Consider the following 26,929-nt stretch of genomic DNA (forward strand, 5'->3'; position numbering starts at 1 on the left):
TGATCTGAATTGGACTGACAGTAGATTCACACACAACACTGTAGCATGGGGACACACTCTGTCTGATTATGAATGATGATAATGTAGCCTATATATTTACTATGTTATATTGTGTGATGCCATAAAAAATAGCAGATCTACAAGCTCGTTGTGAGTTTGTAGATCTGCTATTTTTATTCTTTATTGGGGGGGGGAGTAGGCAGGTGTGCTTTATTGTAAGTCACTCTCGTCTGGATAAGAGTGTTTGCTAAATACCTAAATTGATTTGATGTTCATAATATTTACCAAGTATTTGATATTTCATTTCAGACTCTGACATGGTTGAGGATGTAGAGGACGTAGCCCTGGCCGGACCATCTAGCAGAGGTAAGAACTTTTTCTGTATGACACTTGTACACAGGAATACAAAATTGCTAAAACACCACAGAACAATGGTACATGTAGCCTATATATTTACCATGCATGTGTGTGGTGCCATAAAAAAATATCCAGTTCATGTCAACAAACCTTTTCAAAATCCTCTTTGATCTGAATTGGACTGACAGTAGATTCACACACAACACTGTAGCATGGGGACACACTCTGTCTGATTATGAATGATGATAATGTAGCCTATATATTTACTATGTTATATTGTGTGATGCCATAAAAAATAGCAGATCTACAAGCTCGTTGTGAGTTTGTAGATCTGCTATTTTAATTCTTTTTTTGGGGGGGGGGGGGGGAAGTAGGCAGGTGTGCTTTATTGTAAGTCACTCTTGTCTGGATAAGAGTGTTTGCTAAATACCTAAATTGATTTGATGTTCATAATATTTACCAAGTATTTGATATTTCATTTCAGACTGTGACATGGTTGAGGATGTAGAGGACGTAGCCCTGGCCGGACCATCTAGCAGAGGTAAGAACTTTTTCTGTATGACACTTGTACACAGGAATACAAAATTGCTAAAACACCACAGAACAATGGTACATGTAGCCTATATATTTACCATGCATGTGTGTGGTGCCATAAAAAAAAATCCAGTTCATGTCAACAAACCTTTTTAAAGTCCTCTTTGATCTGAATTGGACTGACAGTAGATTCACACACAACACTGTAGCATGGGGACACACTCTGTCTGATTATGAATGATGATAATGTAGCCTATATATTTACTATGTTATATTGTGTGATGCCATAGAAAATAACAGATCTACAAGCTTGTTGTGAGTTTGTAGATCTGCTATTTTTATTATTTTTTTGGGGGGGCGGGGGGTAGGTGGGTGGGCTTTATTGTAAGTCGCTCTGTCTGGATAAGAGTGTTTGCTAAAAGCCTAAAGTGATATTTTATTTATGTATATTTACAGCTGCAGCTCCTGTGGATGTGTGGTCTGACACAGACTGGCAGCCTAAACTCATCCCCTTTATTGCGGCCGTGTTTCCTTTCTTGCTTATTATAAATTTTACTTCCTTGTAAGATTCCATGAGCTGCTGCAGTGCTGCTGTTCAGCCACAGAGAAGAACGCCGCTCTGGTTTTGGGCTCCATGATTGGTCAAGTTCAAGGATTCTGCTATCGACTTTCATCGTCTTTTATAGAAATAAGTGAAGCCTGGCTTCATTATCCTGGCTCGACACAGCCTGGCTTGACAAGGCCTAGCTCGACAAAGTCGCTCCTTTTCAGCCTGGCTTGGCGTTCCAGGAACCGAATAAACCAGGCTATACGGACCCGACTTTGTCAAGCCTGGATTTGACTTAAATCCAGGCTTATTTAATTCACCTTTCGAGGAACAGGCCCCAGGTCATGTAAACAACCTTGAAGTAAACGACATTTTGATCCTGTCTTGTCCAGTACATGTCAAAAATCCTCTTTGATCTGAATTGGTCTGACAGTAGATTCACACAACACTGTAGCACCACCGACACTCTCTGTCTGATTATGAATGATGATAATGTAGCCTATATATTTACTATGTTATATTATGTGATGCCTTATAAAAATAGCAGATCTACAAGCTCGTTGTGAGTTTGTAGATCTGCTATTTTTATTCTTTATTGGGGGGGGGAGTAGGCAGGTGTGCTTTATTGTAAGTCACTCTCGTCTGGATAAGAGTGTTTGCTAAATACCTAAATTGATTTGATGTTCATAATATTTACCAAGTATTTGATATTTCATTTCAGACTCTGACATGGTTGAGGATGTAGAGGACGTAGCCCTGGCCGGACCATCTAGCAGAGGTAAGAACTTTTTCTGTATGACACTTGTACACAGGAATACAAAATTGCTAAAACACCACAGAACAATGGTACATGTAGCCTATATATTTACCATGCATGTGTGTGGTGCCATAAAAAAATGTCCAGTTCATGTCAACAAACCTTTTCAAAATCCTCTTTGATCTGAATTGGACTGACAGTAGATTCACACACAACACTGTAGCATGGGGACACACTCTGTCTGATTATGAATGATGATAATGTAGCCTATATATTTACTATGTTATATTGTGTGATGCCATAAAAAATAGCAGATCTACAAGCTCGTTGTGAGTTTGTAGATCTGCTATTTTAATTCTTTTTTTGGGGGGGGGGGAAGTAGGCAGGTGTGCTTTATTGTATGTCACTCTTGTCTGGATAAGAGTGTTTGCTAAATACCTAAATTGATTTGATGTTCATAATATTTACCAAGTATTTGATATTTCATTTCAGACTGTGACATGGTTGAGGATGTAGAGGACGTAGCCCTGGCCGGACCATCTAGCAGAGGTAAGAACTTTTTCTGTATGACACTTGTACACAGGAATACAAAATTGCTAAAACACCACAGAACAATGGTACATGTAGCCTATATATTTACCATGCATGTGTGTGGTGCCATAAAAAAAAATCCAGTTCATGTCAACAAACCTTTTTAAAGTCCTCTTTGATCTGAATTGGACTGACAGTAGATTCACACACAACACTGTAGCATGGGGACACACTCTGTCTGATTATGAATGATGATAATGTAGCCTATATATTTACTATGTTATATTGTGTGATGCCATAGAAAATAACAGATCTACAAGCTTGTTGTGAGTTTGTAGATCTGCTATTTTTATTCTTTTTTTGGGGGGGCGGGGGGTAGGTGGGTGGGCTTTATTGTAAGTCGCTCTGTCTGGAAGAGTGTTTTCTAAATTCTTATTTCACATTATTGCAGATCTACAAGCTTGTCGTGAGTTTGTAGGTCTGCTCTTTTTATTCTTATTTTGGAGGGGGATGCAGGATGTTGTGAGTTTGTAGATCTGCTATTTTTATTCTTTTTTTGGGGGGGCGGGGGGTAGGTGGGTGGGCTTTATTGTAAGTCGCTCTGTCTGGATAAGAGTGTTTGCTAAAAGCCTAAAGTGATATTTTATTTATGTATATTTACAGCTGCAGCTCCTGTGGATGTGTGGTCTGACACAGACTGGCAGCCTAAACTCATCCCCTTTACTGCCGTGAATCCGGGCCCTCAGGGTGCTGCTGCTGAGCTCGACTCCGACTGCCCTGCTGACTATCTAGAGCTACTCCTGCCTGATGTTCTGCTCCAGGAGATATGCAATTATACAAACACATATGCTAAAAACACATATGATAAGCAGAGACTTTCAGAGAAGCCACATGCCAGAGGAAACGTTTGGATAGCATTGACCGTTGCAGAGCTGAAGCGTTTCCTGGGGCTGCTGTTTCTGTCTGGGCTTATTTCCAAACCTGAGCTTTCACATTACTGGTCAACCGACGAGAACCTCACAACGCCGTTCTTCGGCAGGATCATGTGCAGGAACCGCTTCCAGCTGATCTGGAGCAACCTTCATTTCAATGACACTCCTTCTGAAGACCCGATGTGGAAAGTGCGCCCACTCCTGGACTCCCTCCTGGCAAATTTCCAGGAAATGTATACACCAGGCCAGAACATCACCATTGATGAGGGAACACTGTGTTTCAAAGGTCGCCTAAGTTTCAAAGTGTACAACCCGTCAAAGCCCATAAAGTATGGCATCAAATCATATATGCTCTGTGACTCCACAACCGGCTATCTTCACAACATGAAGCCATACTGTGGCATCAAGTATACCATCCCAGAAACCGTCACCTTCCTGCTAGGAGGCCTTGCAGGTCAAGGGTACCGATTGTGGATGGACAACCTCTACAACAGTGTGAAGCACAGTAAAGCCCTCCTCAAGCAGGGCACCCATGTGTGCGGGACCCTCCGCCAAAGAAGAAGGCAGCCACCAGCCATAGCAAATGTGAAAAAGTCCAAGCTGCCAGTTGGGTCCACTTTGATGCGTCATCAGGGGGAGGTGATGGTCGTGGCATGGCGGGCCAAGGAAGCCAAGATTGTGACCATGGTTTCCACCATCCACAAAGATGAGATGACCACTGTGGCTGAAAAGAAGAAACACCACAGCGAGAAGGTGTCCGAGGCGAGGCCAGTGTGCGTTGTAGACTACAATAGTTACATGAATGGTGTGGACATGTGCGATCAGAACCTGGCCTACTATCTCTTCACCAGGAAGACCAAGAAGTGGCCCAAGAAATTTGCAGTGTACCTGATCCAGCTGGCTTTGTACAATAGCTTTGTGCTTTACAAAGTAAAGCACCAGGGGGCAGCAGAGCGTGTAAAAACATTGTTCCAGTTCACCCATGCTGTAGTGAAGTCATGGACCGGCACTCCGCTTCCTGAGAAGCGGAAGAAGGTGCAGGAAGAGGTGCAGGAGGAGGTGCAGGAGGAGGAGCAGGAGGAGGTGCATGAGGAGGTGGAGGAGTGTGCGCAGGAGGAGGAGGTGGAGTGGGCGGAGTGGTCGCCGGATGAGGCCGCGGCGTGGGTGGCGGAGGTGGGCCCAAAGGGCCATGACCCTGAGACCAGACTGGATCGCTCTGCAGCCCATCAGCTGGTCACGTTCCCACCCACTGAGAACAAGTCTGGTCCAACTAGGGCATGCCGAGTCTGTATCCGCCAGGGGGAACGGAAGGAGACAAGGTACGCATGCAAAGGCTGCAAGGTCCCCTTGCATCCTCTTTGCTACTCGGTGTATCACTGTAAGAAGGTTTATTTTTGAAAAACATGCGCACACACACACACACACACACACACACACACACACACACACACACGCTTTCACTCTTTTTGCATTTCATGTAACATGGGCAACTATTGACCAGAGAAGTCAAGGACTGACAGATGATGATGATGATGATGATGATGATGATGATGGATCAACTCAGAAAATGTTTTCTTGCTTCAGTATGTCCTGTAACAACCCTGTAATAACCCTGTAACAATTGAGCCAACACACACACACACACACACACACACACACACACACACACACACACACACACACACACAATTTATTACTTTGAAAAGAAAGACTTGAGTTGAGTTGAAATGAGCTGTGTTGCACTTGACATGCCATTGACATTGAAACGGTGTGATAAAAGTGTGATAAAATGTGTCCAAAAGCTTCTTTTTTTTTTTTTTTTTTGTAAAGTATTGTTTACATGACTGATGTCAATGAAGGCGCAAAATAAACGTCAAAGACTTTTGAAATTATTTGTATGTCTCTAAACGTGTTTATTTTACTAAATTGCTTATAACTCTGAATGTATGAAAAAAAGGTCAGTTTTTGGTCAAACCAAGCTGTATTCAACTACCTCTAGCTAAAAAACGGAACATGCTATAAACTTTTTTTAAATGAAAGAAGAGATTCTAAGCTTTGTTTTGAGATATTCCATGTGTTCATAGTCATAGCACAAACCAATCTGTGAGTCCTCAAATATTAGTCAGAATGGTCAAAATCCTGGCACTGGGGGAACCTTTTCTAAAAAACACCTCTGGCAGGGAATGTGTTAACAGACCTTGTATTGATCTGTACTTCTCTGTGCTTGTTTTTGCAAACTGTTAATAAAGTATTTAATAAAAAATAAAAAAATCTATTAATCAATCAAACCTGTGTGAAGCACGCACGCGCGCGCACCCACACACACGCACGTGCACGCACACACAATTTTCACCTCCTTCTCAATGCCTTGTGTAACTTGGTGCCGCACCAAGTTACCCAATTGAGACTTTCGAACAGGCAAGAGCGGCATCAATCCAAGACAAGAGAGACCACAGGAAATGTGGACCTCTCACCTCAACAAAAATGATGCGAAGCCTGCAGAGCTAGTTCAGGCAGGCAACTCAAGGCAGCATGCCAACCTGATCAAGAGAGCATGTGGCCTTACATGATCTCTTCTCCTTATCTGGGCGGCTATTTAATCTTCTCTGTCTACCTGTTATTCTGGCTTCTCTCCTGGCTGTGCTGCTGTTGCTGCCTCTCTGCCGTCTCCTCTGCTGTCTGTTGCTCTAATCTGTATCGGGTTTAATTGTGTTCTATTGTAAATGAGTTTAGAAAATAAAGGTGGTGATGACAACGACAACGACACACACGCACGCACGCACGCACGCACACACACACACACACACACGCACGCACGCACACGTACACGTACACACACACACACACACACACACACACACACACACACACACACACACACACACACACACACACACACACACACACACACAGCAAGTGGGGGCGGGACTGAAGCATGACAGACAGAAGCATGTTCCTCTCATCAGTTCAGTTCAACCAGCAGCTGGCTTATGCAAAGCATTCTTAACCGGATCACAGTCATTCGCTGAAACTGCGGTAATTATTATGATTATGATTACAATGATTATTATTATACTTATATTATTATTTATTTATTATTATATTATTATTATTATTATTATATTAGATATTCAACTTGGAAATCCCTGTTTGTTTACAAGCATTCAACCATTCTGATCTGGTCTATACAGTAGATGTAATGTTATACTACAGTAGACTACATCATTATGTACTGTAGCGTGTGTCCAAACTATGACTCTATGTATGGGGTTGCAGCAGTTGAGATAAAACAACGACATTGCTTTATCGTAATGCTCTAAAATAAACAAATACGTAAATGTATATTTGAAAATAATAATAATAATAATAATAAAAAGGTAGCATAGAACTGAATTTATGACACAGTAATACAACACAATATAATTATAACATTTTAAAAGGCTATACAGACATACCTCAAGGTAGCCTGAGCGACAAAGCAGACAGGGTGATGCTGTCCATTCTCTGACTGCGATGGCGTCCATCTCAGGGTGAACGGTCCCTGTCCTGACCCAGTCAGGTCCATGTTGTGGGGTCCACTGAACTACAGATTAGATACCCTACGACACCATCAAAGATGGTTTTAATTTACATCTTCAGACTTTCAGAAACACTAGGGACACCATAGGACACCGAAACGGGAACTAAATGACTTCAATTGGTAAATCACATGTTCAGAAACCCTTAAGACGTGGTACACCAAAGGACAACCCAAAATACATAATTTGGCACATTAGAAATTCAGACACGACATGACAAGAAAAGACAATTCAAATGGCTTCATCTGGATGATGCAAGAACGAATTGCGAAGTTGCAAAAAGAACCGATCCAGGGTTATGGTTCAAGGTAGGACGTATCAGATTTCTGGGCTCAGTGATAACAAAATTAATTAAAGTCCTTGGAAGGCAAAGTATACCTGTTTGGCTGCATAGTAGCCTCCAGTGGAAAGAGATACTGTAGACTATAGCCTATCATTAGTGAAACTTGTAAGTTGGCAGTGGAATACTGCTGGCACACAAAATCACACACATGCAAGCACCAGTGGCGCAGCCAGAACGCTAGTATAGGCTGGACCTGAGCAGGAGCGGGTGGGCACCTGCGCGCGCGTGCATGTGTCCCCTACAAATGCACGGTTATTTCTGGTTATTGCGCGGATATTGGGCGTTTTGGGGCGTTTTTTTGTTACTTTATTTCGGTTTTAGGGTTAGGGTTAGGGTTGGGTTAGGGTTATGTTATTTAATTAATATTTTTGCCTGATTTTACCAATTTTTTATCCAAAAATTAATTATAAAAAAAAGTTTTTTCTTGCAAAATCGATTGGGTGGGCCAGCTCTCTATGTGGGTGGGCCACGGCCCACCCAGGCCCACCCATGGCTGCGCCCCTGGCATGCACGCACCCACACCCACGCACGAACCCACGCAATGCACGTAAGCACCACCAATTACAGTTGTTGCTTACTGTACTTGAGAATGTCAGTGCTGATGGGAGATTTTGTTAGTGACTGTGAAAACACTGTGTTGGATGGTTAATGGCTGAGTGCTCCAGTGTACTGCCATCAAACTAGAAGCCTCATACTGTACTTGTTTTGTTTTACTCACGTGGAGAATGTTGCCATCGTGTTGATGGTGATTTCCAGAGTCTGACCAACAGGGGTGTAGAGCTGTGCTCTGTTAGCCGGGGGCGGAGACAGAATTCTCAAAAGATTGAAGCCACTTTCCACTCAGTCTTGGCTCATGGTGACATTATTTATAGGATTGCTGCTCCATCAATCTTAAAGCGCCTTGACACCGTTTATCACTCTGTCTTAAGATGGACTGGTGATAATTATGGCACCCACCATTGTGCACTTTATGGGTTAGGGTTGGGGTCTCCGACAGTGATATGGGATAAACACTGGTACTTGTTTTTATTTATTGACTTATCTAATTCATTGTCTAATCTGTATATGCTCCCTGCTTACATTTGTTCTTTGCTGACATGGAACACTTACCAGATCTGCTCCAGTGCCTTTTTAAACACTCAAAACTCCTCATGCTCAGGCAGAGTTGGGCAAGGCAGCATTCTCTGGCAGTGGTCCAGCTCATGGAATGAGCTTCAAAAGTCATAAAAAATCAGTTCCTTACCACCATTTGGTCGGTTCAGAGCAATGGTTTTTACCTTTACTCGAGATTGTGCCTGGTTTTAAACAATTTATTTTGGTTTTTGGTTTAGCTGTTTTAGGTACTGTTTTAAGTAGGCTACTCTTTAAATTGTTGTAATTTTACTTATTTTTTTCAATAATATTTTGTATTGATTTTTACATTTTATGACAAAGACAAAACAAAACAAACACAAACAGCTCAGCTCAGACATGTTGCAAAACAAAGGACACAGATAATCAATCAATCAAACTTTATTAAGGACACATGGTCCATAGCACATAAAACATACAATACACAAACAACAGAGGCGGACATAGTCCACATTAAAATCACAGATTCATATACAGGCTTACCCGCCAATGGTTCCACAGTTTAGAAACAAACCTGACCGAGCTAAATAAAGGGTTAATCAGGATTAAAATGATGCTGTTGGCAGAATCAGACAGCCTACACATACATTTGTACATGAGGTTCCGCAGCACTGCGGAGCAGGTGGGTACACCGATACTAATGAACATTTTGCTTGCACTGCTGCATCGTGGCACTTTAAGCAGCAGTCTCATGCCATCATTATAAGCTACATTGAGTTTCTGCATACTGCGCTTTCTGTAGCGCCGCCACAAGTGGGCAGTATACATAGGTGTACAAAAAGCTTTAAATAGTGTGGACTTCACAGAAGCTGAACACATACTAAACTTACGAACAAGCATGTTGGCTTGTGCATATAACATTCTACGTTGTCTGTAGATGTCCCTATCATCAGATAGGTCATTTGTCAAATAATGGCCTAAGTACTTGACCTCATCACAAACCTTAAGGGCAGTACCAGACAGAAGAAAGACAGGAAATGACAGTTTAATGTCTTCTCTACTTCTTATAATCATGATATTACTCTTCTTTGCATTGTAAATAATGTCACAGTCTGAGCCATATTGAGAGCAGACCTGCAGTAACTGTTGAAGGCCAGCACTATATGGACAGAGGATTACCAAATCATCTGCGTACATCAGGTGGTTGATTATTTTGTTACCAACCCGACACCCTGTATCACAGCTGCTCAGCTACTTAGATAGGTCATCCATATATAAATTAAAGAGCAAAGGAGAAAGAATACTTCCCTGTCTGACTCCGTTATTTATTGTGAAATGAGCAAAAACACAGTTACCACATCTAATACACATGGTCTGATGTGCGTACCAGAAAACCAGGATTCTTATTAAAAATGTAGGGACCTCTCTGTTTTGTAATTTTTTGAACAGCTTTTCGTGATTAACACGATCAAAGGCTTTAGACAAATCAATAAAACATGTAAAAATTGTGGTATTTTGTCCGTTATATAAATCTAAAATTTCCTTTAAGGCAAATATACACATGTCTGTGCTATGTCTAGGTTTAAAACCGAACTGGTTGACAGAGGTCAGGATAAACCTCCAATTTGTTCAGTATAGTTCTCTCTAAGACCTTAGATAAAATACTGGCCAGGGCTATTGGTCGGTAGTTATCTGAGCTGTTCAATTTCCCAGATTTGTCTTTAATGATAGGCACTAATAAAACAGATAAAAGGGACTTTGGTAAAACACCATGAACTAAAAACTCAGTGAAACAGATAGCAAGTAAGGGACATAGTTTTCTGCCTGCATACTTTAAATGCTCAGCAGATATCTTGTCCATACCACACGCCTTATTGTCTTTCAGCATCCTGACTGCATCATAAACTTCTAGTGAGGTGATAGTCACAGCCTCATCATTATTAACAATGTTTACCACTACGAAGGAGTTGCTTTGCACGCAATTGAACAGTTCATAATAATGTTTCTGCCACAACTGAGCAACCTCCTCAGGGCCAGTTACACCATCAATATTTGTTGGTAAAGATGTTTTACAGTTATTTAGTACTTTGATTTCTTTCCAGAATTCATTTGTGTCATGGTTTTGTAACTTATTTGCCAGAGAGTCAGCCCTCATGGTATTTTAGTTTCTTTTAATGAAACGCAGAGCATATTTAAAATTTGCATTTGCCCTTTTTTTTTGTTCAAATAAAGGACCATGTTTTTACAAATATAGACTCCACATACCTACATCGGACCATAAAATACAGTATTATATATATGTATGTTAAGGAATCCTATTGTTAAAGTGTCAGCTAATTGAGGGCCAATAAATTGCAAATATGGGTCCCATATTTTATAGAAGGCATCAGTTGTGGAGCGTGGCAGGCAGGTTAAAAATTCCAACGGCATGCACTGCATGATTATTTTGTGCCAATCTTTCTTTGTTGGTGGTTTCTAATTAATCCAAGACAACAACACATTTTTCCTTGCAGCATGAGTTCAAAGATTAAACAAACGTCAATGGAACTTGTTAACAATCTTATTATCAGGAAGTCCCAGAATTATACACATAATACTGTAGGGGTAATTTTACTTCTGATTCACATTCATTGTCTACACTAATCTGTATTGGGTTTAATTGTGTTCCATTGTCTATTGTAAATGAGTTTAAAAAATAAAGGTGGTGATGATGATGACAACGACGACGACAACGACACACACACAACACACACACACACACACACACACACACACACACACACACACACACACACACACACACACACACACACACACACACACACACACACACACTCTCACACACACACACACACTCACACACACACACAGCAAGTGGGGGCGGGACTGAAGCATGACAGACAAAAGCACGTTTCTCTCATCAGTTCAGTTCAACCAGCAGCTGGCTTATGGAAAGCATTCTTAACCAGATCACAGTCATTCGTTGAAACTGCTGTAAAATTATTATTATTATTTTATTATCATAATTATTATTAATATTATTATCATTATTATTAATGATACATTTTTATGTTTTCCCCCAGATGTTCCAAGGACTGATCCACATTAGACCCAGAATGTATCACAGACTGTTGATTGTAGCCGTGATTGTATTCATCCAAGGTGTGTTATTCCTTTCAACTATCGTTTAATATAACCACTTTAAACTTAATTCTATATTTTTTCATTGTCATTTTCAAAAAAATAAATGAAAAACAGTAATTGAAAAAAAGGCCCACTCACGCATAATCTTACTTACTGTAGTTTCCATGACTGTTTGATACTATCTATCCATCAAGTAAATTCATTCTGCTTGACCTCAGACCTGGCAGGTAGAGGGGCTCAGGCACAGACGTACCACTCAGGGACGGCGCCAGGGGGGGGCTTGGGGGGGCACAAGCACCCCCTGGCGAAAGCCTAGCCCCCCCTAAGCACCCCCTGCCACAAACCCAATTTTTAAGAAAAAATATTTATGGATTTTTTTTCTTTTCTTTTTTGATAATAAATCGGTAAAATCAGGCAAAAATGTGAATTAAATAATGTAACCCTAACCTAACCCTAACCCTAACCCTAAAACCGAGATAAAGTACCAAAACCCGCCCGAACCCGCACATTTTTGGACCCGAAACCGGGCCGAAACTGCATCACGGGTCCCGCGTCACGGGACGCATGCACGCGCGCGCGTCAAGCCCCCGCTGGAAAAAAGTCAGCCCCCACATAGCCCCCCCTGCCAGAATTCTCTGGAGCCGTCACTGGTACCACTGGAGCACCGACCCGGTCGGTGACTGGTACCAGGCACGCCAGTGGTGCCAGGACAACTTCACAGACATGGTGGCCGTCCGGACCAGAGAGGAGAATGATTACATAAACCAGCATGTGTCTGTGGACGGCCGTGAATCATACTGGATCGGCATCCGCAAAGTGAATGGTGTCTTTACCTGGGTAGAAACCGGGGAGAGTGTGACCACGGAGGCTGCAAACTGGGCGCCTGGGGAGCCTAACGGTGATGGGGATTGCGTGACGATTTATATCAACCATCGACCAGCCATAAACGGGCAGTGGAATGATGACAGGTGCACCCTTGTACTGCGTACAATTTGCTACAACGCTACCACAGGTACAACAGTCATGTAAAGACTTGTTCAGTTGTTTTCCCTGTGTTCACAGGTCTTTTAAAGTGGTATAAAGTATTTTGACTTATTGTACTTAAAGGAGAATTTTGGACTAAGTTTTTCTTACCTTTTCTATGACGTTATGATATCTTAGGATGAATGGTACAGTAGAAAAATGTCATAACTGGATCCCGGGTCCGCCACAGCTTAAAACGTGTGCGGATATGCCTTGTGTTTGATCGCATATTTTAATAGCTTTTTTTTTTGGGGGGGGGGGGGAGATCTGACGTTCATAGTGACAGAACACTGTCAAAAAAAAAAAAAAAAACAGAAGTCGCGCTAGACGAGATTTCAATCTCGAGATTTCAATCTCGTCTAGCGAGACTTAGGTTTTTCTTAGTGTTCTGTCACTATGAACGTCAGATCTCACAAAAAAAAAACGAAAAAAAAAACTATTAAAATATGCGATCTAACGCAAGGCCTATCCGCGCACGTTTTAAGCTGTGGCGGACCCGGGATCGAGTTATGAAATGTTTCTACTGTACCATTCATCCTAAGATATCATAACGTCATAGAAAAGGTAAGAAAAACTTAGTCCAAAATTCTCCTTTAAGTACAAGTTTAGGTACTTTTACTTTTGCTCAAGCTAATTCTGTCATCTTTATGATCTCCACCTGCAAAAGATAAAGACAGCTTTTTAAAAAAGTAGTGAAAATAGTAGATCTACAAGATAGCAACGTGGAGCCTGGAGCCTATCAATCAAAATGCGGGACAGCGTCTCAATTTGCGGGACGCATGAAAAGTCACTGAAATGCAGGACTGTCCAGCACAAATCGGGACATATGGTCACCCTAAGTATCAGTCAGGAGGACCCATGTATGGGTCATGGACCAATTTGTAAGGGTCGCAAGCCTTTTTTTCCGGTTAAGAATGAGTGAAAATAGCAGGTCTACAAGCTTGCAACAGCGCGAAGCAACGTGAGCTTGTAGATCTGCTATTTTCACTAGTTTGGGTCCCGGCACACAATGTTTTGTCCCGGGCTAAACATTTTAGGAACAACTGATCTACAGTCATGTGCTGACTAATAGTTCACTGGTCATTGTGTAAAGTAGCTATAAAGTACATTGACTAAAGTATTGTACTCAAGTACAATTTAAGGTGAAATCTGTCATCTTTATGATCTCTATCTCTCTCTGCAGCAAATACAACCACGGTCCAAACTACAACACAACAGACCACTACGACAACACTAACTACAACCACTACCCCGACCACAACACAACCAAGCACAACCACCCAACAGACCACTACGACAACCCCGCCTACTACACCAACTACTACTGCAACTACTGCTGCTGCAACTACAGCCGGTCCAACTACTGCTGCTGCAACAACTACAGCTCAGGCAAAGACGTACCACTGGAGCACCGACCCGGTCGGTGACTGGTACCAGGCACGCCAGTGGTGCCAGGATAACTTCACAGACATGGTGGCCGTCCGGACCAGAGAGGAGAATGATTACATAAACCAGCTTGTGTCTGTGGACGGCCGTGAATCATACTGGATCGGCATCCGCAAAGTGAATGGTGTCTTTACCTGGGTAGAAACCGGGGAGAGTGTGACCACGGAGGCTGCAAACTGGGCGCCTGGGGAGCCTAACGGTGATGGGGATTGCGTGACGATTTATATCAACCATCGACCAGCCATAAACGGGCAATGGAATGATGCCAGGTGCACCGTTGTACTGCGTACAATTTGCTACAGCGCTACCACAGGTACGACAGTCATGTAAACACTTGTTCAGTTGTTTTCCTTGTGTTCACAGGTCTTATAAAGTGGTGTAAAGTATTTTGACTTTAATATTGTACTTAAGTACAAGTTTAGGTACTTTTACTTTTGCTCAAGCTAATTCTGTCATCTTTATGATCTCCACCTGCAAAAGATACAGACAGCTTTTTAAAAAGTAGTGAAAATAGTAGATCTACAAGATAGCAACGTGGAGCCTGGAGCCTATCAATCAAAATGCGGGACAGCGTCTCAATTTGCGGGACGCATGAAAAGTCACTGAAATGCAGGACTGTCCCGCACAAATCGGGACATATGGTCACCCTAAGTATCAGTCAGGAGGACCCATGTATGGGGCATGGACCAATTTTTATGGGTCGCAAGCCTTTTTTTCCGGTTAAGAATGAGTGAAAATAGCAGGTCTACAAGCTTGCAAAACAGTGAGAAGCAACGTGAGCTTGTAGATCTGCTATTTTCACTAGTTTGGGTCCCGGCACACAATGTTTTGTCCCGGGCAAAACATTTTAGGAACAACTGATCTACTGTCATGTGCTGACTAATAGTTCACTGGTCATTGTGTAAAGTAGCTATAAAGTACATTGACTAAAGTATTGTACTCAAGTACAATTTAAGGTGAAATCTGTCATCTTTATGATCATTATCTCTCTCTGCAGCAAATACAACCACGGTCCAAACTACAACACAACAGACCACTACGACAACACTAACTACAACCACTACCCCGACCACAACACAACCAAGCACAACCACCCAACAGACCACTACGACAACCCCGCCTACTACACCAACTACTACTGCAACTACTGCTGCTGCAACTACAGCCGGTCCAACTACTCCTAATGCACCAACTACAGCCAGTCCAACTACTGCTGCTGCAACAACTACAGCTCAGGCACAGACGTACCACTGGAGCACCGACCCGGTCGGTGACTGGTACCAGGCACGCCAGTGGTGCCAGGATAACTTCACAGACATGGTGGCCGTCCGGACCAGAGAGGAGAATGATTACATAAACCAGCTTGTGTCTGTGGACGGCCGTGAATCATACTGGATCGGCATCCGCAAAGTGAATGGTGTCTTTACCTGGGTAGAAACCGGGGAGAGTGTGACCACGGAGGCTGCAAACTGGGCGCCTGGGGAGCCTAACGGTGATGGGGATTGCGTGACGATTTATATCAACCATCGACCAGCCATAAACGGGCAATGGAATGATGCCAGGTGCACCGTTGTACTGCGTACAATTTGCTACAGCGCTACCACAGGTACAACAGTCATGTAAAGACTTGTTCAGTTGTTTTCCTTGTGTTCACAGGTCTTATAAAGTGGTGTAAAGTAGGCTATTTTGACTTTAATATTGTACTTAAGTACAAGTTTAGGTACCGGTACTTTTGCTTTTGCTCAAGCTAATTCTGTCATCTTTATGATCTCCACCTGCAAAAGATACAGACAGCTTTTTAAAAAAGTAGTGAAAATAGTAGATCTACAAGATAGCAACGTGCAGCCTGGAGCCTATCAATCAAAATGCGGGACAGCGTCTCAATTTGCGGGACGCATAAAAAGTCACTGAAATACAGGACTGTCCCGCACAAATCGGGACATATGGTCACCCTAAGTATCAGTCAGGAGGACCCATGTATGGGTCATGGACCAATTTGTAAGGGTCGCAAGCCTTTTTTTCCGGTTAAGAATGAGTGAAAATAGCAGGTCTACAAGCTTGCAACAGCACGAAGCAACGTGAGCTTGTAGATCTGCTATTTTCACTAGTTTGGGTCCCGGCACACAATGTTTTGTCCCGGGCTAAACATTTTAGGAACAACTGATCTACAGTCATGTGCTGACTAATAGTTCACTGGTCATTGTGTAAAGTAGCTATAAAGTACATTGACTAAAGTATTGTACTCAAGTACAATTTAAGGTGAAATCTGTCATCTTTATGATCTCTATCTCTCTCTGCAGCAAATACAACCACGGTCCAAACTACAACACAACAGACCACTACGACAACACTAACTACAACCACTACCCCGACCACAACACAACCAAGCACAACCACCCAACAGACCACTACGACAACCCCGCCTACTACACCAACTACTACTGCAACTACTGCTGCTGCAACTACAGCCGGTCCAACTACTGCTGCTGCAACAACTACAGCTCAGGCAAAGACGTACCACTGGAGCACCGACCCGGTCGGTGACTGGTACCAGGCACGCCAGTGGTGCCAGGATAACTTCACAGACATGGTGGCCGTCCGGACCAGAGAGGAGAATGATTACATAAACCAGCTTGTGTCTGTGGACGGCCGTGAATCATACTGGATCGGCATCCGCAAAGTGAATGGTGTCTTTACCTGGGTAGAAACCGGGGAGAGTGTGACCACGGAGGCTGCAAACTGGGCGCCTGGGGAGCCTAACGGTGATGGGGATTGCGTGACGATTTATATCAACCATCGACCAGCCATAAACGGGCAATGGAATGATGCCAGGTGCACCGTTGTACTGCGTACAATTTGCTACAGCGCTACCACAGGTACGACAGTCATGTAAACACTTGTTCAGTTGTTTTCCTTGTGTTCACAGGTCTTATAAAGTGGTGTAAAGTATTTTGACTTTAATATTGTACTTAAGTACAAGTTTAGGTACTTTTACTTTTGCTCAAGCTAATTCTGTCATCTTTATGATCTCCACCTGCAAAAGATACAGACAGCTTTTTAAAAAGTAGTGAAAATAGTAGATCTACAAGATAGCAACGTGGAGCCTGGAGCCTATCAATCAAAATGCGGGACAGCGTCTCAATTTGCGGGACGCATGAAAAGTCACTGAAATGCAGGACTGTCCCGCACAAATCGGGACATATGGTCACCCTAAGTATCAGTCAGGAGGACCCATGTATGGGTCATGGACCAATTTTTATGGGTCGCAAGCCTTTTTTTCCGGTTAAGAATGAGTGAAAATAGCAGGTCTACAAGCTTGCAAAACAGTGAGAAGCAACGTGAGCTTGTAGATCTGCTATTTTCACTAGTTTGGGTCCCGGCACACAATGTTTTGTCCCGGGCAAAACATTTTAGGAACAACTGATCTACTGTCATGTGCTGACTAATAGTTCACTGGTCATTGTGTAAAGTAGCTATAAAGTACATTGACTAAAGTATTGTACTCAAGTACAATTTAAGGTGAAATCTGTCATCTTTATGATCATTATCTCTCTCTGCAGCAAATACAACCACGGTCCAAACTACAACACAACAGACCACTACGACAACACTAACTACAACCACTACCCCGACCACAACACAACCAAGCACAACCACCCAACAGACCACTACGACAACCCCGCCTACTACACCAACTACTACTGCAACTACTGCTGCTGCAACTACAGCCGGTCCAACTACTCCTAATGCACCAACTACAGCCAGTCCAACTACTGCTGCTGCAACAACTACAGCTCAGGCACAGACGTACCACTGGAGCACCGACCCGGTCGGTGACTGGTACCAGGCACGCCAGTGGTGCCAGGATAACTTCACAGACATGGTGGCCGTCCGGACCAGAGAGGAGAATGATTACATAAACCAGCTTGTGTCTGTGGACGGCCGTGAATCATACTGGATCGGCATCCGCAAAGTGAATGGTGTCTTTACCTGGGTAGAAACCGGGGAGAGTGTGACCACGGAGGCTGCAAACTGGGCGCCTGGGGAGCCTAACGGTGATGGGGATTGCGTGACGATTTATATCAACCATCGACCAGCCATAAACGGGCAATGGAATGATGCCAGGTGCACCGTTGTACTGCGTACAATTTGCTACAGCGCTACCACAGGTACAACAGTCATGTAAAGACTTGTTCAGTTGTTTTCCTTGTGTTCACAGGTCTTATAAAGTGGTGTAAAGTAGGCTATTTTGACTTTAATATTGTACTTAAGTACAAGTTTAGGTACCGGTACTTTTGCTTTTGCTCAAGCTAATTCTGTCATCTTTATGATCTCCACCTGCAAAAGATACAGACAGCTTTTTAAAAAAGTAGTGAAAATAGTAGATCTACAAGATAGCAACGTGCAGCCTGGAGCCTATCAATCAAAATGCGGGACAGCGTCTCAATTTGCGGGACGCATGAAAAGTCACTGAAATACAGGACTGTCCCGCACAAATCGGGACATATGGTCACCCTAAGTATCAGTCAGGAGGACCCATGTATGGGTCATGGACCAATTTTTATGGGTCGCAAGCCTTTTTTTCCGGTTAAGAATGAGTGAAAATAGCAGGTCTACAAGCTTGCAACACAGCGCGAAGCAACGTGAGCTTGTAGATCTTCTATTTTCACTAGTTAGGGCCCCGCACACAATGTTTTGTCCCGGGCAAAACATTTTAGGAACAACTGATCTACTGTCATGTGCTGACTAATAGTTCACTGGTCATTGTGTAAAGTAGCTATAAAGTACATTGACTAAAGTATTGTACTCAAGTACAATTTCAGGTGAAATCTGTCATCTTTATGATCTCTATCTCTCTCTGCAGCAAATACAACCACGGTCCAATCTACAACACAACAGACCACTATGACAACACTAACTACAACCACTACCCCGACCACAACACAACCAAGCACAACCACCCAACAGACCACTACGACAACCCCGCCTACTACACCAACTACTACTGCAACTACTGCTGCTGCAACTACAGCCGGTCCAACTACTGCTGCTGCAACAACTACAGCCGGTCCAACTACTCCTAATGCACCAACTACAGCCAGTCCAACTACTGCTGCTGCAACAACTACAGCTCAGGCACAGACGTACCACTGGAGCACTGACCCGGTCGGTGACTGGTACCAGGCACGCCAGTGGTGCCAGGATAACTTCACAGACATGGTGGCCGTCCGGACCAGAGAGGAGAATGATTACATAAACCAGCTTGTGTCTGTGGACGGCCGTGAATCATACTGGATCGGCATCCGCAAAGTGAATGGTGTCTTTACCTGGGTAGAAACCGGGGAGAGTGTGACCACGGAGGCTGCAAACTGGGCGCCTGGGGAGCCTAACGGTGATGGGGATTGCGTGACGATTTATATCAACCATCGACCAGCCATAAACGGGCAATGGAATGATGCCAGGTGCACCGTTGTACTGCGTACAATTTGCTACAGCGCTACCACAGGTACAACAGTCATGTAAAGACTTGTTCAGTTGTTTTCCTTGTGTTCACAGGTCTTATAAAGTGGTGTAAAGTAGACTATTTTGACTTTAATATTGTACTTAAGTACAAGTTTAGGTACCGGTACTTTTGCTTTTGCTCAAGCTAATTCTGTCATCTTTATGATCTCCACCTGCAAAAGATACAGACAGCTTTTTAAAAAAGTAGTGAAAATAGTAGATCTACAAGATAGCAACGTGGAGCCTGGAGCCTATCAATCAAAATGCGGGACAGCGTCTCAATTTGCGGGACGCATGAAAAGTCACTGAAATACAGGACTGTCCCGCACAAATCGGGACATATGGTCACCCTAAGTATCAGTCAGGAGGACCCATGTATGGGTCATGGACCAATTTTTATGGGTCGCAAGCCTTTTTTTCCGGTTAAGAATGAGTGAAAATAGCAGGTCTACAAGCTTGCAACACAGCGCGAAGCAACGTGAGCTTGTAGATCTGCTATTTTCACTTGTTAGGGCCCCGCACACAATGTTTTGTCCCGGGCAAAACATTTTAGGAACAACTGATCTACTGTCATGTGCTGACTAATAGTTCACTGGTCATTGTGTAAAGTAGCTATAAAGTACATTGACTAAAGTATTGTACTCAAGTACAATTTCAGGTGAAATCTGTCATCTTTATGATCTCTATCTCTCTCTGCAGCAAATACAACCACGGTCCAATCTACAACACTACAGTTCACTACGACAACACTAACTACAACCACTACCCCGACCACAACACAACCAAGCACAACCACCCAACAGACCACTACGACAACCCCGCCTACTACACCAACTACTACTGCAACTACTGCTGCTGCAACTACAGCCGGTCCAACTACTGCTGCTGCAACAACTACAGCCGGTCCAACTACTCCTAATGCACCAACTACAGCCAGTCCAACTACTGCTGCTGCAACAACTACAGCTCAGGCACAGACGTACCACTGGAGCACTGACCCGGTCGGTGACTGGTACCAGGCACGCCAGTGGTGCCAGGATAACTTCACAGACATGGTGGCCGTCCGGACCAGAGAGGAGAATGATTACATAAACCAGCTTGTGTCTGTGGACGGCCGTGAATCATACTGGATCGGCATCCGCAAAGTGAATGGTGTCTTTACCTGGGTAGAAACCGGGGAGAGTGTGACCACGGAGGCTGCAAACTGGGCGCCTGGGGAGCCTAACGGTGATGGGGATTGCGTGACGATTTATATCAACCATCGACCAGCCATCAACGGGCAATGGAATGATGCCAGGTGCACCGTTGTACTGCGTACAATTTGCTACAGCGCTACCACAGGTACAACAGTCATGTAAAGACTTGTTCAGTTGTTTTCCTTGTGTTCACAGGTCTTATAAAGTGGTGTAAAGTAGGCTATTTTGACTTTAATATTGTACTTAAGTACAAGTTTAGGTACCGGTACTTTTGCTTTTGCTCAAGCTAATTCTGTCATCTTTATGATCTCCACCTGCAAAAGATACAGACAGTTTTTTAAAAAAGTAGTGAAAATAGTAGATCTACAAGATAGCAACGTGGAGCCTTGAGACAGCGTCTCAATTTGCGGGACGCATGAAAAGTCACTGAAATACAGGACTGTCCCGCACAAATCGGGACATATGGTCACCCTAAGTATCAGTCAGGAGGACCCATGTATGGGTCATGGACCAATTTTTATGGGTCGCAAGCCTTTTTTTCCGGTTAAGAATGAGTGAAAATAGCAGGTCTACAAGCTTGCAACACAGCGCGAAGCAACGTGAGCTTGTAGATCTGCTATTTTCACTAGTTAGGGCCCCGCACACAATGTTTTGTCCCGGGACTAAAGTATTGTACTCAAGTACAATTTAAGGTGAAATCTGTCATCTTTATGATCTTTATCTCTCTCTGCAGCAAATACAACCACGGTCCAAACTACAATACAACAGACCACTACAACAACACTAACTACAACCACTACCCCGACCACAACACAACCAAGCACAACCACCCAACAGAACACTACGACAACCCCGCCTACTACACCAACTACTACTGCAACTACTGCTGCTGCAACTACAGCCGGTCCAACTACTGCTGCTGCAACAACTACAGCCGGTCCAACTACTGCTGCTGCAACTACAGCCGGTCCTACTACTGCTGCTGCACCAACTACAGCCGGTCCAACTATTGCTGCTGTAACTACTGCCGGTCCAACTACTGCTGCTGCAACTACAAATGTTCCAACTACTGCTGCTGCAACTACAAACGTTCCAACTACTGCTGCTGCAACTACAAATGTTCCAACTACTGCTGGTGCAACAACAAATGTTCCAACTACTGCTGGTGCAACTACAAACATTCCAACAACTGCCACTGCAATTACAGCCGGTCCAACTACTGCTGCTGCAACTACAAACGTTCCAACTACTGCTGCTGCAACTACATATGTTCCAACTACTGCTGCTGCAACTACAAATGTTCCAACTACTGCTGGTGCAACAACAAATGTTCCAACTACTGCTGGTGCAACTACAAACGTTCCAACTACTGCCGCTGCAACTACAGCCGGTCCAACTACTGCTGCTGCAACTACAAACGTTCCAACTACTGCCGCTGCAACTACAGCCGGTCCAACTACTGCTGCTGCAACTACAAACGTTCCAACTACTGCTGCTGCAACTACACCTACTACAACACCAACTAAAACACCTACTACTACACCAACTACTACAACACCTACTACTACACCAACTACTACAACACCTACTACAATACCAACTACTATACCAACTACAACACCAACTGCTACAACACCAACTACAACACCAGCTACTACACCAACTACAACACCAACTACTACAACAGAAACTACAACACCAACTACTACACCAACTACAACACCAACTACTATACCTACTACTACAACACCAACTACTACACCTACTACAACACCAACTACTACACTTACTACAACACCAACTACTACACCTACTACAGCACCTACTACAACACCAACTACTATACTTGCTACAACACCAACTACTACACCAACTACTACACCAACTACAACACCAACTACAACACCTACTACAACACCAACTACTACACCTACTACTACACCAACTACAACACCAACTACAACACCTACTACAACACCAACTACTATACCTACTACAACACCAACTACAACACCAACTACATCACCTACTACAACACCAACTACAACACCAACTACTACACCTACTACTACACCAACTACAACACCAACTACAACACATACTACAACACCAACTACTATACCTACTACAACACCAACTACTACACCTACTACTACACCAACTACTATACCTACTACAACACCAACTACTACACCTACTACTACACCAACTACAACACATACTACAACACCAACCACAACACCAACTACTACACCTACTACAACACCTACTACAACACCAACTACAACACCTACTACAACACCTACTACAACACCTACTACTACACCAACTACTACACCTACTACTACACCTACTACAACACCTACTACAACACCAACTACTATACCTACTACAACACCAACTACTACACCTACTACTACACCAACTACAACACCAACTACAACACCTACTACAACACCAACTACTATACCTACTACAACACCAACTACTACACCTACTACAACACCAACTATTACACCTACTACAACACCAGCTACAACACCAACTACTACACCTACTACAACACCAACTACTACACCTACTACAACACCAACTGCTACACCTACTACAACACCAACTACTACACCTACTACAACGCCAACTACTACACCTAATACAACACCAAAAACAAATGCGACATCTCCACCCATCCCACCAACCCCACCGCCCACAACAGAACTCCCAGCTCGTAAGTTTTATAAAATTATCTTTAGTTTTCCTTTCCTTTTCTCAAAGCTGTCATGATGTAAGTTAAAAAGTGTCAATAGAGCAAGTGATGTTGTTAGTACTAAAGGCTACATTTAGTGGTGAGGGTTATAAAGGTCTGTGTGATCTAATGTGGCGGCCACGGGTACATGGAGTACAGGGGCGGGGATCGGCCAGCCCCCCCTGACGCTCCACCCCTGGCTAACCAAAGGTTGTACCCACATCATCAACAATATCATACCCGTCTGAATTTTTATTCTGGGATACTTTACCTGTAGGTCACGTCATTGGTCTGAGGATGGGGCTCTCTTCAGAGACATCTTTAACCGAGGAAGACATCGAGAATATTGTGTTGCCGCAGGTACTGTAATCAAACTAAGTAGGATAATTTATATAATAAATAATCACACAGGTGAATGAAATCATGATTCATGATTATTCATAGGGTCTTACTTTTGTAATCACTCATTACCTTGTTTGACAGGAAGTGACTGAGATTGGATTTTTGGGGACTTTTGGCGTAAAAATACACAAACATTGTTGTATTATATATATATCTCCTTTGTGACCACGGATATGCTCTAGGAGTGTGAAAAATATTTAATTTCATGTGGTCTTTAAACTTAAAATGTACAATATTTCATATTTTCTCAGCACGTCTTGCAAGCTATTTGACAGAACAGTAATGGTACTATAATGATTATCGGACTGAAAGGTAACCTGAGTATTATAACACACAGAGACATGATATTTATCAGTCAAACTATTTATCAGTCAAACTATTTCTCCAGCTTGACTTCCTTCAAACTATGCCATCTAAACCAGTTAAAACAAAAGAGAACATAGCCGTTATCACATTTCAAAAACATTGTTTTTTTCACTTCCAGCTTAAAGAAGAACTGGTCAAACTGGGGCTGCCAGCAGACATCATACTAAAGCTGACAAACGTTAAAGACAAGGAGTGACAACTACAGCTACAGCACCCCCTTCTGGTCACCTCAAAAACAAAGCATTGCATTGCCTACTATACTTCTATAGAAGCCATGAAGGGAGCTGACAGGCCTTTGTTGTCAATCAAGTCACCTTAATCCAAGTGGCAGATGCCAAAAAGAGGAGGAGTTTTGTGACTTTTGTTTATAAATATTTTTAAATACTTTAATTGTAACTCTTTTGGGCACCCCTGGACTCTAATCTAATTAATTGTCTAATCTGTATACTGTATGCTCCCTGCTTACATTTGCTGACACAGAACAATAAAATGACCAGACCCCCAGAGACTTACCAGCTCCCGTGCCTTTATAACACTCAAGGTTCCTCATGCTCAGGCAGAGTTGGGCAAGGCAGCATTCTCTGGCAGTGGTCCAGCTCATGGAATGAGCTTCAAAAGTCTTTAAAAATCAGTTCCATCATTTGGTCGGTTCAGGGCAATGGTTTTTAACACTTTTACTCGAGATTGTGGCAGTTTTAATCAATTTATTTAGTTTTTTGGTTTAGCTGTTTTAAGCACTTTTTAATCTGTTGTAATTTTACATCTTTATTTCTTCTTTTATTTCAATAATATTTGTTATAGATTTATACATTTTATGACAAAGACAAAACAAAACAAACAGCTCAGCTCAGACACGTTGCAAAACAAAGGACACAGATACAAATATAGACCACATACCTACGTCAGTCCATAAAATACAGCATTATATACCCAAATTGTTTGGTGCTTGACAGTCTGTGTTAATATCTACAACAACAACAATAAAATAAAATATATAAATAAATAAGAATAAACAAGGATTAATGATATTATCCATCAAGGTTAGTGGTATCGCTTCTGTTAAGGAACTCTATTGTTTAAGTGTCAGCTAATTGAGGGCCAATAGATTGCAAATATGGGTCCCATATTTTACAGAAGGGCAGGCATCAGTTGTGGAGCGTAGCAGGCAGGTTACAAATTCCAACGACATGCACTGCATGATTATTTTGAGCCAATCTTTCTTTGTTGGTGGTTTCTAATCAGGGGTCATCACCATGCAAGCTTGTGATTAGGGATGGGTATCGTTAGGATTTATATGAGTCCGATTCCGGTTCCAGTTCTTCTTATCGTTTCCGGTTCCTAACGGTTCCCTATTTTGGTTCCAAAATGGTAAAAAAAAAAAAAAAGAGGTCAAATGTTTATTTAACAAAAGTAACTTTATTCTTTTAAGCCTTCCCAGGGCAGTAGTGTTGTACTTCTTACTACTGACAATGACAATAACAAATATAAAAGCCTGTCTGAGTAGCATTGGCGCCAAATATCTACTGTATCTACTGTTTTGCAGTGAATTCACTGAAAAACAGCAAGTATTCGCTTAAAATAATTAATTCAAAGTGGATTCAGTACATAACAGCTGCATACATCCAAATAAACATAGTCCTTTGAAAACAAACATCGTGACCACTCGGTGACACTACGCCGTTTTGTTACCGTCCGAGCCCCACTGCAGTGTGTGTCTGAGACATTGATCGAAAATACCAAAACGCTCGCCCCAAAACACTGTCGCCCCAGGCGCAAATCCAGCGACCTCCGAACGGTCTCTACCTGGTATTCCTTTTTTTTTTCTTCTAAAATTACTATCCCACGATTTTGTAACCCCTATTTTTTCACCCTAGTGCCAATGCCAAAGCGTGTAGTCCTGGGCACTACCTTCCCTCTGCCAACCTAGGGAGGCCAGGGCCGAGCTCATGCCTCCTTCAATGCATGAGAGCCGTCTGACCTTCTTATCACCTGACAGGGGAGAGTTTCCCTGGTTGGACGTAGCGCGTTATTCCAACCAGTTCCCTTCCCCTCCATCAGGCGCCCCGGCTGGCCAGGGGGAGGCAGTATAGTGACCAGGATTACTGCATGTTTTTTGTGAGGGTACCTACCCTAGGAGACACGGGGAGAACATGCAAACTCCACACAGAAAGGCCCTTTCGCCAACCCCACCTAGGGTGTGGGCACTGATGACTACCTGGTATTCCTAAACGTAACCTCTTTAAACTATGCCTAAACCTAAACCTAACCTTATTTCTAATCTTAACTTCAGTAAAATGGTGCCAAAACCTAACCCTATTTCTAAACTTGACCTCAGTAAAACTATGCCTAACCCTAAACGCAGGGGTGCCCCCCCCCCCGTAGCGGGCCACATATGCGCACGCGATTTTTTAAACTTAATCAATTAATTAAATGACCATAAAACAACATTAACAA

General features: G+C 43.0%; 1 protein-coding gene across 1 annotated transcript; it reads left to right on the forward strand.

Moving 5' to 3' along the window:
- Positions 1 to 6,629: 6,629 nt before the first annotated feature.
- LOC308081267 (uncharacterized protein) lies at positions 6,630 to 24,671 on the forward strand (the record flags this gene model as incomplete). Its single annotated transcript, XM_080457654.1, has 12 exons — positions 6,630 to 6,694; positions 11,734 to 11,812; positions 14,001 to 14,576; positions 15,261 to 15,869; positions 16,564 to 17,139; positions 17,824 to 18,388; positions 19,128 to 19,270; positions 19,362 to 19,655; positions 20,465 to 21,106; positions 21,695 to 22,096; positions 23,985 to 24,067; positions 24,594 to 24,671. The coding sequence occupies exons 2-12, from the start codon at positions 11,734 to 11,736 to the stop codon at positions 24,669 to 24,671; spliced, it is 4,047 nt and encodes a 1,348-aa protein (XP_080313780.1). The 5' UTR covers positions 6,630 to 6,694.
- Between the last annotated feature and the right edge of the window lie 2,258 nt (positions 24,672 to 26,929).

Source organism: Gymnoscopelus braueri, assembly GCF_963280865.1.
Source record: "Gymnoscopelus braueri genome assembly, contig: SCAFFOLD_133, whole genome shotgun sequence".
Lineage (NCBI taxonomy): Eukaryota > Metazoa > Chordata > Actinopteri > Myctophiformes > Myctophidae > Gymnoscopelus > Gymnoscopelus braueri.